The sequence below is a fragment of the Pristiophorus japonicus genome, chromosome 22 (assembly GCF_044704955.1).
Source record: "Pristiophorus japonicus isolate sPriJap1 chromosome 22, sPriJap1.hap1, whole genome shotgun sequence".
Taxonomy (NCBI): Eukaryota; Metazoa; Chordata; class Chondrichthyes; family Pristiophoridae; genus Pristiophorus; species Pristiophorus japonicus.
Window position 1 is genome coordinate 8782458 of NC_091998.1, and position 16715 is coordinate 8799172.

Sequence of the window (16715 nt, forward strand, 5' to 3'; positions counted from 1 at the left end):
CGAATGTCCCAGAATTCTTTGCCCCTAACTTTGCCCGAGGTTTTTTGTCTCTTGTTTTTGCCTCTCTTGCTGGAGATGGTGTTGACTGCTTTGGGAGGAAGTGGTGGAGAATGGAGATGATGGTGTGTCAAAGTCTCACCATGCTAGAATAGGACAGACTCAATAGACTAGCTGATCCTCTCCTGTTCTTTGCTACATGCTAATATGCTCGAGTCCCAAGAACCTGGTTATAATAAGGATACTGTCTTTAAAAAGCTCCCCTCCCAAGTATGCATCCAATTCCCGAGGGTACATTCCAGAGAGTGAGCAGAAATAAAAGCTGTTATGTCTGTAATGCACTTATGAATGACTCCACGAGGCAATGTGTTGTACTCAAACTGTAGTGACCTTGGTTCTTTATTCATAACTCCAGATTGAGGCACAAGCATGGTGGGCAGCCTTTTATACTGGGCCCTGCACACCTATGCAGGTGACCCTCATGTCTCCCACCGCAGTGCCCTCTGGTGGACAACCTCTGCCACAGGGGCAGGAAACCCCGGTCTCCACCAGTTGCACCCTCTAGTGGTGCCAGCATAGTATATACACAGTGTAAACCATTGAAATTACATCAGGTAACAAATCTCCATCTTAGGCAACTATACAGTGACTACGCAGAGAGTATATCTATAGTCTGATATATAACAAAAGCCTAGAAGCTACAATGAGCCATATTACAATGCAAATTTTAATGTGCTTGCACAAAAGTACTCTGTTTAAAATTATGGGTGAACACTCCATTTAAAATAGCAAAGAAATTTCACACATTTTTGCCAAGCATTTGTAAAATAGAAAAAGAAAATACTTGCATTTATATAGCGCCTTTCATGACCACTGGAATTCTCAAAGTGCTTTACAGCCAATGAAATACTTTTGAAGTGCAGTCACTGTTGTAATGTGGGAAACATGGCAGCCAACTTGCGCACAGCAAGCTCCCACAAACAGCAATGTAATAATGACCAGATAATCTGTTTTTGTTATGTTGATTGAGGGATAAATATTGGCCAGGACACCAGGGATAACTCCCCTGCTCTTCTTCGAAATAGTGACAAGGGATCTTTTACATCCACCTGAGAGAGCAGACTTGGCCTCGGTTTAACGTCTCATCCAAAAGACGGCCCCTCCAACATTGCAGCACTCCCTCAGCACTGCACTGGGAGTGTCAGCCTAGATTTATGTGCTCAAATCTCTGGAGTGGGACTTGAACCCACAACCTTCTGACTCAGAGGCGATTGTGCTGCCCACTGAACCACGGCTGACATCTGTACAGTATTATTGCACAAAGTAATCTACACTTTGAGATTTGTGGCTGCTGAACCGAAAGTAAAAAGTTGTACTTGCCTGAAGCAGCCAGAAGGGGGTAAAGCCACAAATGGTCCAGGCAAAGATCGTCTGGATACACCCTTGAAGGGTAGGGTTACTGATTTGTCTATACAGGGCAAAGAAGTTGCATCTATGCAGCAGTTTACTGTATCTTTTTTAGTAGTGAAAGCACTTCAGATAACATTAATATCTTTGAAGTGCAGTGAGTTGTATGGATCAAATGCAGCAGCTGCTTTGAGCAAAGCAAGATCCCAGATCTTAAACTTTTGGGCTTTGAAATGACACTGTGCAATAACAGTGAATGAATGACTGGTCAAAATATGGATCACATCTGTCTCAATATAAAAGCAAAATACTGCTGATGCTTGAATCTGAAATAAAAACAGTAAGTGCTAGAAACACACAGCAGGTCAGGTAGCATCTGTGGGGAGAGAAACAGAGTTAACGTTTCAGGTCGTTGGCCCTTCGTCAGAACTGGAAAAAGTTAGAGATTTAACGGTAGGGAAAAGGAGCTGGGAGGAAAGAACAAAAGGGAAGGTCTGTGATAGGGTGGAGGGCCGAAGCGATTAAGAGACAAAAGGGATGATGGTGCAAGGCAATTATATCTGTAATTTTAACTGAGGCGCTGATTCATATAAAATTAATACCTCTGTTAAAATAGCAGGCAAAGGAATTTCATCTGAGCCTTTAAGCATTTATGTGCCGATATACATACCGTGTATGTAATGTATTTAACCCTGTGTAACCTGCATGACACCTGTTCACCAGAGGACTCACCTGTTGGAGTCCCAAGGGATCCCAGCATCCCTTGGGAGCACAGTATATAAGCAGGCCACCCACGAGGTACCTGCACTAAGAGTCTTATTAAAGGAGCTAAGGTCACACTTGCTCATTGTACACAGTACTCAGTTTCATCCTTTATTATGAGTGTACCAGTGTACTTTCAAGGCCATTGCTGTCTGTCTGTGCTGTCACTTGGCTCCGGTTGGGGTGAAGTGGAGAATGTTTCGGTGTAAGGGGTGTTGCAGTTGTGTGGGGCGGACTGGTTGGGCTGGGTGCTCTTTACCTTTCCGCCGTTGTTCATTGTTCATAGGTTTATATGTAACCTGCAGGGCTACTGACCGAGGGCCATGCGGCTTTTTGTCGGCCGGTGTGGACACGTTGGGCCGAAATGACTTCCTTCTGCGCTGTAAATTTCTATGTTTCTATGTCTCAAATACTGGAGAAAAAAATGGTCTTTTATGCAACTCCCTCTTATTTTAGCCAGTTTGTGATTGAAACAAGAAAAGCACAATCCGATCTATGTCACATCAATGGCTGCAGTTCAGCTGACCATCAATTTCTCCAGACCCTTATCTGGTTACATGCGCAGCAATGCAAGTACAGTTTGTCTGAAGACATTCATCACTAATTAAGAGTGGTGGAATGTTTTTACTGCTACATCTTCCAGTGCTGTGTGGTGCTTTTGGTTGCTGACATTGAAGTCAATAGCTGTTTGTGGCAGTGAAAAGCTGTATTGCATATTTGAGGGGGTCCTGTACCTGTATAAATGAGGAAACGTCGACTTGTTGCAGTGTCCTATCACGTCTCTTGGAAACACCTGAAATCGCTTCACATGTGTGATGTATGCACCTGTGTGGATGCTCACAGGTTGTAGAGCTGTTGCTCCTGGGCCTGGCCAAGGGGGCCATCAGCTGGTCCAGGCAGTGGGCGGTCGAGGGGGTCATTCAGCCCGACTGCCTGCCTCTCTTCTGCAGTTACATCCGAGCCAGGGTGTCCCTGGAGATGGAGCACATGGTGTCCACCAGTACGCTCGCGGCCTTCCGCGGGAGATGGGCGCCAGAGGGACTGGAGTGCATCGTTTCAACTGGGAACAGAATTTTAATTTGATTTAATTGATTTGATTTGACAAAGGTTGCCTTTATGTTAAATTTTTAATTTGTGTTTTTGGTGCCCTCAAAACAAAAAACAAGGGGGCAGTTGAATGAAAGTTTCTAGAGTGTGCCCCCCCTTTAATCAGGGGGCACTTGTTTATTGTCTTCAACAAAATAGTTGTAGAGCTATTGCTCCTGTGCCTGGCCAAGGTGGCCATCAGCTGGTCCAGGCAATGGGTGGTCAAGGGGGTCGTTCAGCCCGACTGCCTGCCTCTCTTCCGCGGTCACATCTGAGCCAGGGTGTCCCTGGAGATGGAGCACGCGGTATCCACTGATACGCACGTGGCCTTCCATGAGAGGTGGGCGCCGGAGGGACTGGAGTGCATCATCAGCCCGGCAACCGAATTTTAATTTGATCGTTTAAGATTCACTTAAAGTTTTATTATTAATTTGTGGGTTTTGTAGTGTCCCTGTAAAAAGAGGGGCACTCGGTTTTTTGTGTTAACCAAAATAGTTGTAGAGCTGTTGCATTGTGAGTGGCTTAGCCGGTCATGTGATGTAATGTTCACAAGACTCAATAAAACCCCAGCCAGTTGGGTCTACGTCATCCACGATGAGGCAAGTGGTTGTGAGCCTGGTGGATGAACTGGTAATGTGTAGTGTGATTGTTAAACCTTTGTTAATAAACCAACTAGTTCTTAATAGCAATGTGTTGCTATGAATTCTTAAGCAAAGAACCCATGAAGCAAATACATTACACCATTCTATTAATTTCTTCAAAATGAGTTTCTATTGTGTTTGCAAGTAGTATTCTTGCCTCTGATTCAAACAATTTTAGGTTCTACCTTTACTCCAGTACTTGAACACATAATCTAAGCTGACACTCCAGTGCAGTACTGAGAGAGCTCGGCATTGTCAGACACACTGTGCTTTAAGTGAGATTGTTAAGCGAAGGCCTCATCTGCCAGTTCTGGATGTTCAGGTGGACATTGAAGATCCCATTGCACTATTTGAAGGAGAATGGGGATTTCTCTGGTATACTGGCCAACATTCCTCCCTGAAACAACACTGGTATAAACATGATGTATTGTTACATGTTGGACTTGTTTTGATAACTGTATTTGACTTCCAAAGCATTGTCCAGGTACAGTGTCCAGAAATCCGGAGTTCTGGACTGTTTCGGGATCCGGACTCTGGACCGATTGGTAGCAGGGTCGTCCGGAATCCGTAAAAATGTTCGGAATCCGGACCCATTGACCCTGCCGACCTCGCGGTTCCACCGCTGCCCTTACCTCAGGGCCTCCTCGCCGGCCTGCCCGATCACCACCTCCACGACGGGGCCGCTCGAATAGCTCTGCCCGACCAGTTCCTTGGCGGCGGGGCCCGCCCGAACACTTCCTCCTCGGCTGGGGGGGAACCGCCTGAACAACTCCTTGGCAGCTGGGCCTCGCCCGACAACTTCATCATGGGAGTCGGCGACATGAACAGCTCCTCGGTGAACACACACTCCCCCCCCCCCCCGCCTTTTCTGATGTTCCGAAATACCTGAACCTGGGCTCGGGTGTTTCCGGATTCGTGACGTCAGAAAGACGTTCCAAAGTCCGGAAAAAACGCAGAATCCGGAACGGCCTCGGTCCCGAGGGTTCCGGATTTGGGACGCTGCACCTGTACTTTTGAATCACGTGCAGGATGTTTACAGCTGATACGTGACAAACAGACATATCAGTTCGATCTCACCACATCACCACGTTGTAACAAGTTGTCTCACTTGGAAGAGCATTAAGTTTGTGGCTATTTTTGAAATGGGGTACTGCTCCCCTTTAATAAGATTGCAAAAATCTGAGACCTCTGTGCTCATAAAGTATCTTTTGCTGCAGGATTTGGCTCTATTAACTAATCAATCTTTCCAATAACATTTCTTCCGTACATTAAGTCTTCTGGCCATGTTGAGCCATCAGTCAATTCACTGCTCCCTCATTGGCTAACTGTTTTAGTCTCTGTTTACTTGATTGGTTATTTTCTACTTTTGTTATTCACCAATCAGATTGCTCGAAAGCTTCCTGCCTCGTACCTAGTATCCAAGTACAGGTTGAAGCTCCCTTATCCGGCACCCTCGGGACCTGGCCTGTGCCGGATAAGGGATTTTGCCGGATAAAGGGAAGTCAGCCCGAGGGGTGGGGCGAGGCGGTCGTGGAGTGGGGGAGAAAGTCGGTGCCCCGGGCGGGCCAAGTGTCGGCATGGCCCCAGCGAGTGTCGGCGGACCCCAGCGGGCTGAATGTCGGTGCGGCCCAAAGTCGGGGTGGAGGTCGGCTGCATTCTGTGCGTGCGCCCCCGGCCATCAGAATCGTGCCGGACGAGGGGTGGTGCCGGATAAGGGAGTCTCGGATAAGGCAGGTCCAACCTGTACTAGCAGAACTAAGTAAAGTACTCAATGAGCAGTGCCAAAAATTGTATTTACTAGGGGAAGTAGGCAGTTCACTCAGAGGGTTGTGAACCTTTGGAATTCTCAGTCCCAATGATGCTGAATCGTTGTGTATATTCAAGGCTGAGATCAATAGATGTTTGGACTTCAGGGGAGTCAAGAGATATGGGGATCGGGCGGGAAAGCAGAGTTGAGGTCGAAGATCAGCCATGATCTCATTGAATGGCGGAGCAGGCTCGAAGGACCGTATGGCCTACTCCTGCTCCTGGTTCTTAGGTTCTTATCCAAAATACTAAAAAGCGGTCATGGTGCCAGGATAGGAGGCTCCTATTGCTTGGCTCACTTTATGCTTGAACTGTATACAACACTAGTTAGGCCACAGCTAGAGTACTGCGTGCAGTTCTGGTCACCACATTACAGGAAGGATGTGATTGCACTAGAGAGGGTGCAGATGAGGTTTACGAGGATGTTGCCAGGACTGGAGAATTTTAGCTATGAGGAAAGACTGGATGGGCTGGGGTTGTTTTCTTTGGATCACAGGAGGCTGAGGGGAGACCTAATTGAGGTGTATAAATTTATGAGGGACCTAGCTAGAGTGGGTAGGAAGGACCTGTTTCCCTTAGCAGAGGGGTCAGCAACCAGGGACCATAGATTGAAAGTAATTGGGAGAGGGTTTAGAGGGGATGTGAGGGGAAATGTTTTCACCCAGAGGGTGGTGGGAGTCTGGAACTCACTGCCTGAAAGGGTGGTAGAGGCAGAAACCCTCACCACATTTAAAAAGTAGTTGGATGTGCACTTGAAGTGAGAGCTGGAAAGTGGGATTAGGCTGGATAGCTCTTGGTCGGCCGGCGCGGACACAGTGGGCTGAATGATTACCTTCGGTGTTGTAAATGTCTACGATTCTATCCCTGAATCTGCAACTTGGACTTCCTTGCAAGCGTGGTTTCACTCTGGAACCATGAGACTGTGGAATTGCCTTTAAGGCGGACACCAAAGTTGCCAATTAAATAGCAAATGAACTTCCTTACACCCGGGTGTAAAAAAAAAGTTGGTTAAAATATTAAAGAATAAAATAGTAATCAAATATTGATCCGAGATTATTGATTGAAAAAATCTGTGGGGCTGGGGACACAGCTGACTGAAATGGAAATATCCTGTTTGAGAAAGCGAAGGTTTGTAAATGTAGAGAGCTGCCCTGTGACCCATGCACTTCATCATTGTCTCTGTTGGTGCTTGATCTTGTGATTGCTTCAGGTTTGAGGGTGGAATAAGCTCCGAGCACAAACACTTCTGCCGCTGCTTGTACAGAAAGAGGTTAAGCTGGAGCAAGTTGAACTGTTCAGCTCACTGCAAACTCACAATTGTCACTTAATTACACCAATTATTTCATGTTTGCGGCACCTTTAATGTTGCATGATGTCGCAGGAGTGGCTTATCGGAGGAACATATTTATATCAAGAACAGAAAGACTTCTGAGAAAAAAAAAGTACCAGTGGGAGATTTTATACTGCACGTGGTTCAGGAGAGAAATAGCAGTACGGAAAAGAAAGAAAGACTTGCATTACTATAGCGCCTTTCACGACAATCAGACATCTCCAATAGCTTTACAGCCAATGAAGTACGTTTGGAGTGTAGTCACTGTTGTAATATGGGAAACGCGGCAGCCAATTTGCTCACAGCAAGTTCCCGCAAACAATAATATAATAATGCTTAGATAATCTGTTTTAGTTTTGTTGATTAAGGGATAAATATTGGCCAGGACACCAGGGATAACTCCCCTGCTCTTCTTCGAAATAGTGCCGCGGGATCTTTTACATCCACCTGAGAGGGCAGACGGGGCCTCGGTTTAACGTCTCATCTGAAAGACGGAACCTCCGACAGTGCAGCACTCCCTCAGCACTGCACTGGGAGTGTCAGCCTAGATTTTTGTGCTCAACTCTTTGGAGTGTGACTCAAACCCAGAACCTTCTGACTGTCTTAGTGCTGCCCACTGAGCCACGGCTGACACAATGTGGAGTTAGGGAACGGTTTGGAAGGGGCTTGACAGCTTGGTAGTTTTGGCACTGGGTAAAATGAGAGTGCTGAATCGGGGAGTAGTGTGTGCTGCAGCAATAGTACGGGTGACGGAGTTCACTGGTGAGATGGGGGGCTTTGTGGCACTGACTGAGGTCGGGAACTTTGACCCCTGAACAGCGTTGTTTTGGAGAATCCAGTAGAGCTGTGAGGAATAAAAAGCTCATGGAATCCCTGCAACTCCTATTTCCCTTTGGAAAAACAAATGGAAGAAAACCCTGAAAACATCAGTTCAAAGACATGTTTCTTATAAGAGCACACACATCGGAACAGGAGGTGGCCATTCAGCCCCTCGAGCCTATTCCTGCATTCTATTAGATCATGGCAAATCTGTATCTTAACTCTATCTACCCACCTTGGTTCCATAACCCTGAATAACCTTAAGAAAAATCTCAGTTTTGAAATTTTCAATTGAATCCCTCAGCCTCAACAGCCTTCTGGGGGAGAAAGTTCCACAGTTCCACCACCCTTTGTGTGAAGAAGTGCCTCCTGACATTACCTCTGGGGGCTTAACTCTAATTTTAAGGCTATGCCCCCTTGTGCACAAATTGTTTGCTGCATTTACTACATTACTACATTATCGCTTCTCGGCCTTTTGGCTAAGATCATGCGTAACTGACCTGACAGGGGAGTAACCATGACCAGAAAGTGGTTCTCCCTGGATCAGGAAGGTGGTTCTCCTATGCTTTTTGGAAATAGGAGGTGGGTGGGGGGCTTGACCCATCCACCTCCATGGCACGAACCTGGTATTGCAGTACTTCCAGGAACGGTGCTTTGGCTCTAGGCCTTTTGGCTAAGAGTAAAAACATTGGTGCAGAGTGATCCTTGAATGGGCCCAAGGTGACCTTTGGCGTTTATGATCTGACAAGTTGATCTGACAAAGATTGGCAACGAATAAAACCTTAACATTTTTTTTTACTACATTACAGCAGTGACCATACTTCAAAAACGACTTAATTGGGTGGGAAGCACTTTGGGGCATCCTGAGGTCATAACAGGCGCTATATAAATGCAATTATTTCCTTCTTCTTGTGCTGGACTCCGCCCCCAGCCACCGGAATCAAACTGCTGAGTTGTCCTTGCAGTTCCTTTAAGCATCCGGTCCACACAGTGCTACTGGAGAAATACCACCAACGCTGCCTCCGCAAAATCCTACAAATCCAATGGTAGGATAGGTGCACCAACGTCTGTGTTCTCGCTCAGGCTAACGTCCCCAGCATCGAGATATTGACCACGCTCGATCAGCTCAGGTGTATGGGCCACATTGTCCGCATGCCTGATGCAAGGCTCCCGAAACAGGCACTCTACTCCGAGCTCCGCCACAGCAGGCGAGCCCCAGGAGGGCAGACAAAATGCTTCAAGGATGCCCTCAAAGCCTCCTTGGAAAAAAATGTAACATCCTCACCGACTCCTGGGAATCCCTAGTCCCAAAACCGCTCAAAGTGGAGGAGAAGTATCCGGGAAGGCGCCGAACACCTTGAGTCTCTTCGTCGGGAGCACGCGGAAGCCATTGCAAACAGCGGAAGGAGCGCACGACAACCCAAGCACCCCCACCCACCCGTCCCTCCCACCTGTGACAGAGTCTTCAGATCCCGCATCGGACTCATCAGTCACCTTATGGTGAGACCACACCTGGAGTACTGCGTACAATTTTGGTCTCCTTTATTTAAGGAGGGATAGACTTGCATTGGAGGCAGTTCAGAGAAGGTTCACGAGGTTGATTCCTGAGATGAAGGGGTTGTCTTATGAGGAAAGGTTGAGCAGGTTGGGCCTGTACTCATTGGAGTTTAGAAGAATGAGAGGTGATCTTATTGAAACCTATAACATTCTGAAGGGGCTTGACAGGGTAGATGCAGAGAGGATGTGTCCCCTCGTCAGGGAATCTAGAACTAGGGGGCATCGTTTCAGAATAAGGGGTCGCCCATTTAAAACAGAAATGAGAAGGAATTTGTTCCCACGGAGGGTCGTGAATGTGTGGAATTCTCTACCCAAGAGAGCTGTGGAAACTGGGTCTTTGAATGTATTTAAGGTGGAGCTGGACAGATTGCTGAACAATAATGGAGTCGAGGGTTATGGGGAGCGGGCAGGGAAGTGGAGCTGAGCCCAAGATTAGATCAGCCACGATCTTATTGACTGGCAGAGCAGGCTCGAGGGACCAAATGGCCGACTCCTGCTCCTAATTCTTATGTTTATAACTTCTATTAGCGTGGAAGCACGTCATCCTCGGCTCCGGGGGACTGCCTAAGAAGAAGACGACGACTATGAAGAGGACTGTCTCTTTAAGACTAGCTCAGCCATGCCCATTTCCGCAGTCTGAACATATCGCCAGCCACCACGGAGCACCATCCGACGCTGGGCTCGGGCTATCTCCAGCCTGACAAATCCAAATGCCAAAAAGATCTATCAAAGAAAATTAGACTGAGAACAGATTCCGGCTCTGTTTAGATTTGTAATCTGATCTGTGTTAGACTGAGGGTTTAGCCCAGGGCAAGACTGCATCCAAATCAAATCAATGACTGCTGCATTCTGCAGAGGCACAAACATTTGTGCATAAACTTCCCAAAATAAGATTTTGGGAAGCATCGTTTGCTGTATAACAGTGCATATCCTTTATTAATTCATTTTGAAATTTTTAAGCTGCATTTACAATCAAGAATTAATTAAAACAATATAGAAATCTGTAATGTATTCGCTTCATGGGTTCTTTGCTTAAGAATTCATAGCAACACATAGAAACATAGAAAATAGGTGCAGGAGCAGGCTATTCGGCCCTTTGAGCCTGCACCATCATTCAATATGATCATGGCTGATCATTCAACTTTAGTACCCCATCCCTGCTTTCTCTCCAAACCCCTTGATCCCTTTAGTAGCCGTAAGGGTCACATCTAACTCCCTTTTGAATATATCTAACGAACTGGCCTCAACAACTTTTGTGGTAGAGAATTCCACAGGTTCACAATTCTCTGCGTGAAGAAGTTTCTCCTCATCTCGGTCCTAAATGGCTTATCTCTTATCCTTAGACTGAGACCCCTGGTTCTGGACTTTCCCAACATCGGGAACATTCTTCCTGCATCTAACCTGTCCAATCTTGCCAGAATTTTATATGTTTTCATGAGATCCCCTCTCATTCTTCTAAATTCCAGTGAATATAAGCCTAGTCGATCCAGTCTTTCTTCATATGTCAGTCCAGCCATCCCGGGAATCAGTCTGCTGAACCTTCGCTGCACCCCCTCAATAGCAAAAATGACCATCCTCAGATTAGGAGACCAAAACTGTACACAATATTCATTGCTATTAAGAACTAGTTGGTTTATTAACCAAAGGTTTAACAATCACACTACACATTACTAGTTCATCCACCAGGCTCACAACCACCTGCCTCATTGTGGATCCCCCGAACCCAACTGGCTGGGGTTTTATTGAGTCTTGTGAACATCACGTGACTGGCTAAGCCACTCCCAACTCAGCAGCTCTACAAACCTGTGAGCATACCCACAAGTGCAGACATTATAAAATCTACTTCATGGAGACAGGTTGGTGCTTTATGAATGACGAGATGGGCCTGGGAGGGTTGGATGTCATACTGGGGAAAATCTAAATGTTAAATAAATGCTCCCTTAAAATAAAAATGCCAGTGGCTTTTCAATATGGTGTCCAGGATTTTGGATGTAGATCATCCTGACCACAACCCCTGCCCATCTTGCAACTTCCCAAAATGGATATTTGGATTCCCAGATATGTACAGTCAGATTCAAGCAGCTACAAGGCACATATAAGAATTAGGAACAGGAGTAGGCCATCTAGCCCCTCGAGGCTGCTCCGCCATTCAACAAGATCATGGCTGATCTGGCCGTGGACTCAACTCCACTTACTCGCCCGCTCCCCATAACCCTTAATTCCCTTATTGGTTAAAATCTAGCGATTACCAATCTACCTCCCTGGGCTCTGCTTATTGTATGTGCAGAGTCAGCCGTGGCTCAGGTGGGCAGCACTCTTGCCTTTGAGTCAGAAGGTTGTGGGTTCAAGTCCCACTCCAGGGACTTGAGAACATAAATCTAAGCTGACACACCAGTGCAGTGCTGAGGGAATGCTGCAGTGCTGAGGGAATGCTGCATTGTCGGAGGTGCTGTCTTTCAGATGAGACGTTAAAACCGAGGTGCCCCGTCTGCCCTCTCAGTTGGACGGAAAATATCCCAATGGCACTATTTTGCAGAAAAGCTGGGGAGTTCTCCCCGGTGTCCTGGCCAATATTTATCCTTCAACCAACATAACAAAAACAGATGATCTGGTCATTATCACATTGCTGTTGGTGGGAGCTTGCTGTGCACATTGCTGCGTTTCCTACATTACAACAGTGACCACACTAATTGGCTGTAAAGCGCTTTGGGACATCCTGAGGTCATGAAAGGTGCTATATAAATGCAAGTCTTTCTCTCTCTCTCTGCCAATGTGTAAAATGTGAGTTTGTGACTTTTGTTCCCCGTGCAGAGTTCATAATCTCTGCTTGGCTGTCTGGAGGAAGAAACAAGTGGTAATGAGATATAGGTAGTCTTGTGATAGAGTACATTTGATGTTCTGAGATGTGGGACAGCAAAATAACAGGATATGGGATTGTACCCTCATTCCTCATCCCCTATCCCAATGTAAATGATTGATTTCAGTCTTTTCATCAGGAGGGGATGGTTGTGACTTATCTTATTATTTTTTTATTATTCCTTCTGGGATGTGGGTGTCGTTGGCAAGGCCAGCATTTATTGCCCATCCCTAATTGCCCTTAATTTCAGAGGGCAGTTAAGAGTCGACCGCACTGCTGTGGGTCTGGAGTCACATATAGGCCAGACTCGGGTAAGGGCGGCAGATTTCCTTCCCTGATGGACATTAGTGAACCAGATGGGTTTTTACAACATTCATGGTCACCATTACTGAGACTAGCTTTTTTATTCCAGATTTATTTAATTCATTGAATTTAAATTCCCCCAGCCATGTCCTAATTATCTTCAGTGAGGGGAAAAAAATCTTTAACTTCACCCTTAATTCTCCTTGTGATAATCTTGAGTTTATGTGTCCTTGTTGTTACTTTGCCAATCAGCGAAAACAGTCCTCCACTATTTACTCTCAACTTCTTTCATGATTTTAAAAACTTCCGTTCGATCCTCCCATAATCTTCTTTCTTCCAGCCAAAGAAGTTGCAATTTTTCAAGCCGTTCTGCTGGTGAATCTCTGAACGAGTTATCTTCCTCTGCTCTCATTGTACCAGGGACTGGCTCGGGGTGGGATGAGATCTACCAATGCTGCTTGTTAACTGCTCACCAGTAACCCAGGCTTTGATTTCGCCCCCATTTAGGACCGAGATGAGGAGAAACTTCTTCACTCAGAGAGTTGTTAACCTGTGGAATTCCCTTCCGCAGAGAGTTGTTGAGGCCAGTTCATTAGATATATTCAAGAGCGAGTTAGATATGGCCCTGACGGCTAAAGGGATCAAGGGGTATGGAGAGAAAGCAGGAAAGGGGTACTGAGGTGAATGATCAGCCATGATCTTATTGAATGGTGGTGAAGGCTCGAAAGGCAGAATGGCCCACTCCTGCACCTATTTTCTATGTTTCTATGTTTTCCCCTCACTCCTTTTGCAGAAGCACCTATCGCACTTGGCTTCCTCTTGATGGTAGGGCCGAGATTGGAAACTCGCGGCGTGAAGCATCAAGGGCACAAGCTCTTTTTAAAAAAAAATTCTTCAATAGTTTTATTTATAGGCATATCTGTACAATACAATGATTGAATATTCTGGTAGTACTTCTCAACTGACAGGAGTTTATAAGGAACAACCCAAGGAACAAAGCAGCTAAAAAATCTTGTAATTAATTTATTCATTAGCGTCATCAAGCGCTCTTTGTCATTCAGGTGGTGACATTGATTTCATATTGCTGAAAACAACACAATTTGTTAAGTGCTGCATTTGAAAACGTAACTTGTGAACAGCTCATTCTCTGGCATATGTTGAAATATTTGGAAAGGCTGAGTGAACATTTGCAAAAGTTCCATAAAAAATGGCTTCACTTTCATGACGAGCAAGTGCTGGTGGTAGCGTTGTTCCACAGGGGCCTTTGAAATAAAATCCAAACTTTGTGGTGGCACTTGTGATATTGGTGTTGAACTCTGCTCCTGGTACACCCCTGGCAAACAATCGATGGTGTCCCAACCCATAGATAAAGGTCACAGATCTCAGGTTCCTTCTTCACTTCCATTAGGATATCAGAATCTCATCATCATCGTAGGCAGTCCCTCAAAACGAGGATGGCTTGCCTCCACGCCAAAAAAGGATGAGTTCACAGATGTTTCAATGAAGGACCTAATATTCCAGGTCCAGAAGTACATCCTGAAGGGTGGAAGATGCCTGTGTGTGGATGTTTTTAACGTGGGGTGACCGTTGCACACCAGCCACCACACGGGCTTGACAGAGCTAGGTCTTGGTCCAGTGGCAAGGGTTAACCAGGACGACTGGAGACCTGCTCTGCTGCACGGACCTAGTGCGCGCACATATCGCAGTGTGGGCTGGGCCCGTGCTGCCCCTGGGCCCTCGCCTCTTCTGGGCCCCAAACTCGCGCCTCTCCTGGGCCCCGATCACGTCCCTCTACAGTCAATCGCCGTTCCTTCGCCCCGACCTCGCCGCTCCTGCTGTATCTGTCCAGAATCTAGGGTCTCTCCAAACCACACCACATGTGGACGAAGTAGACCATTGCAACCAAACTTTTCACACCTGGGAAGATTCTCAACTGGGATTTTGGCATCATCGGTAATGGGAACCGGTGCACCTCTTCCGGCTAAAGCTGGACATATTGGATTCCTGTACGTCTCTGCTACATGTTTACAGTTTGCACAGCGTGCTTTCAATAAACTGCCATGCCCTTGTCCTGCTCGGACATTGGAGCTCCGTCGTGTACCAGTAGCACCCTGCCTCACTTTGCTGACTTCAAGAACCATCACAAATCAGGATTCTGTCACTCTTGGCTTAATTTGAACACAAAGGTGTAGGGGCCACTAAATGAACTAGTGCAGTCCGTTTCCCGTTCTGTTTAGTTTGTGCCTCCCACCTGCAGCTATGGAAAACGCTGAAATATCTTCTTTTTCATTTCAGGAACTCGCACCTGTAAATAGTGCTGATGTCTTAGCCACAAATCCCAAATCTCGGCGACTGCGTTCCCTTGACACCTTTCGTGGGTAAGGCTTTTCTCTTCTTTCGACTGATCTTTTATAGGTGTGAAATGATACACCCTATACTTTAATGGTCAAATTGCAGAGTGAACGCTACGAGTCACTGAGTACAGAAGGGAAGGAAATCATATCCTTATTCCAGTGCTCACGATGTCAAAGATGTGCAAGATTGGAGAAATACGGTTGGTTAGCACCCCAGAGAGGTGCTAACGAGGCTCTACTCACCTCCCGCCCAAGCGCCGCCTGCCGCCAACTTCAGTGAAGGTTTAGCGGCGGCGTTGATAGGTTGCGCTCCGCTCACTAGCCCCGCCACTGGGAGACATCACCGAGTGTGCGACGCCCCCGGAGCACCGCATCACGACTTGACTGCTCTCGCCTGGCGTAGCGCCCAACGCAACTCCCGACGCGGAAAGCAAACATCACGGAGAAGCTGGCGGGCCGATGTGTCCGAGGTGGGAGCAGGCGGGCAGTTGAAATGAATTTTTTTCCCCCATTAATGCATCTCTCCTGGATGCTGGACTCTGTGGTTTAGCTGCCGTGGATTTTCTGTAGCGTTTCGGGTGGTCCAGCCGATCTCCCCTTTAGGCACTGGGATGCTGGTTTCCTGGCGCGGAACTCCGACGATAGCACCCCAGGAATCAGGGTTAGCGCCCGGAGACGCTCCATTCCCTCTTGGGGCACTAAAAGCGAATATTCCATTTGGAGGCGGTAAAACATCGCCTAGCACTAAAGTTAGCGACCAGGCAGTGTCACCACCTCAAACCGGGCTATACTGAATTTCCACTCCCTGGGTTTATTTTTAACCAAGTAAAAATATTCTTAGACCATCATAGAAAGAAAGACTTGCATTTTTTATAGTACCTTTCATGGCCTCAGGATGTCCCAAAACACTTTACAGCCAATGTCAATGAAGTACTTTTGAAATGTAGACGCTGTTGTAATGGAGGAAATGGAGGAGAAGGACAACCCAAGGCTACTTTGCTCCAAGACTAGTCACTTCTTGAAACCCCTGGTGGTACTCCCATGACATAGCTGCCCTTGCTCTTCCCGGTGGCAGAGTCCCCGAGACTGGTGATGTTGTCGCAGTTAGTGTCGCGCTGCATTCTCCCAAAGCAAGCGCACTACTCGGAACTCCTTAACGGCAAGCGAGCCCCAAGTGGGCAGAGGAAACGTTACAGGGACAACCTCAAAGCCTCCCTGATAAAGTGCAACATCCCCACCGACACCTGGGAGTCCCCTGGCCAAAGACCGCCCCAAGTGGAGGAAGTGCATCCGGGAGGGCGCTGAGCACCTCGAGTCACGTCGCCGAGAGCGTGCAGAAACCAAGCGCAGGCAGCGGAAGGAGCGTGCGGCAAACCAGACCCACCCACCCTTTCCTTCAACCACTGTCTGTCCCACCTGTGACAGGGACTGTGGTTCTTGTTTTGGACTGTTCAGCCAGCTAAGGACTCATTTTAAAAGTGGAAGCAAGTCTTCCTCGATTCCGAGGGACTGCCTATGATGATGATGATGCAATCCCACTCGGTTTTATCTCTCAGTTTTGATCAGCAGCAGGTGTCAAAGTGCTGATGCCACTCTCTGCCGATCCAAGAGGGCAGGAAACTTTGGACTGCTATAGCAGCTGGATGGATGGTGAGTGGCCCACTTGCTGACACGGTTTAGAATGAGAGTTTGGATCACATTGCTAGTTGGCAGAGCATGTTTCTACTGTATGAGTAGCTGCTACAGTAAACCAGGCTGGAAATTTCCTCGACTCCCAGCCAGGCTGAGAGAGGCAG

General features: G+C 47.0%; 1 protein-coding gene and 1 pseudogene across 1 annotated transcript in view; both read left to right on the plus strand.

Annotated features, from left to right (window-relative positions):
• LOC139235170 (heparan-alpha-glucosaminide N-acetyltransferase-like) overlaps nt 1-16715 on the plus strand; it is a 245718-nt gene that overhangs the window by 24246 nt on the left and 204757 nt on the right. Inside the window, exons 5-6 of the mRNA XM_070866390.1 lie at nt 4531-4728; nt 14861-14943. Coding sequence (XP_070722491.1) covers nt 4531-4728; nt 14861-14943 — 281 coding nt within the window. The remainder of the gene's footprint in view (nt 1-4530; nt 4729-14860; nt 14944-16715) is intronic.
• LOC139235241 (U2 spliceosomal RNA) lies at nt 8308-8508 on the plus strand (annotated as a pseudogene).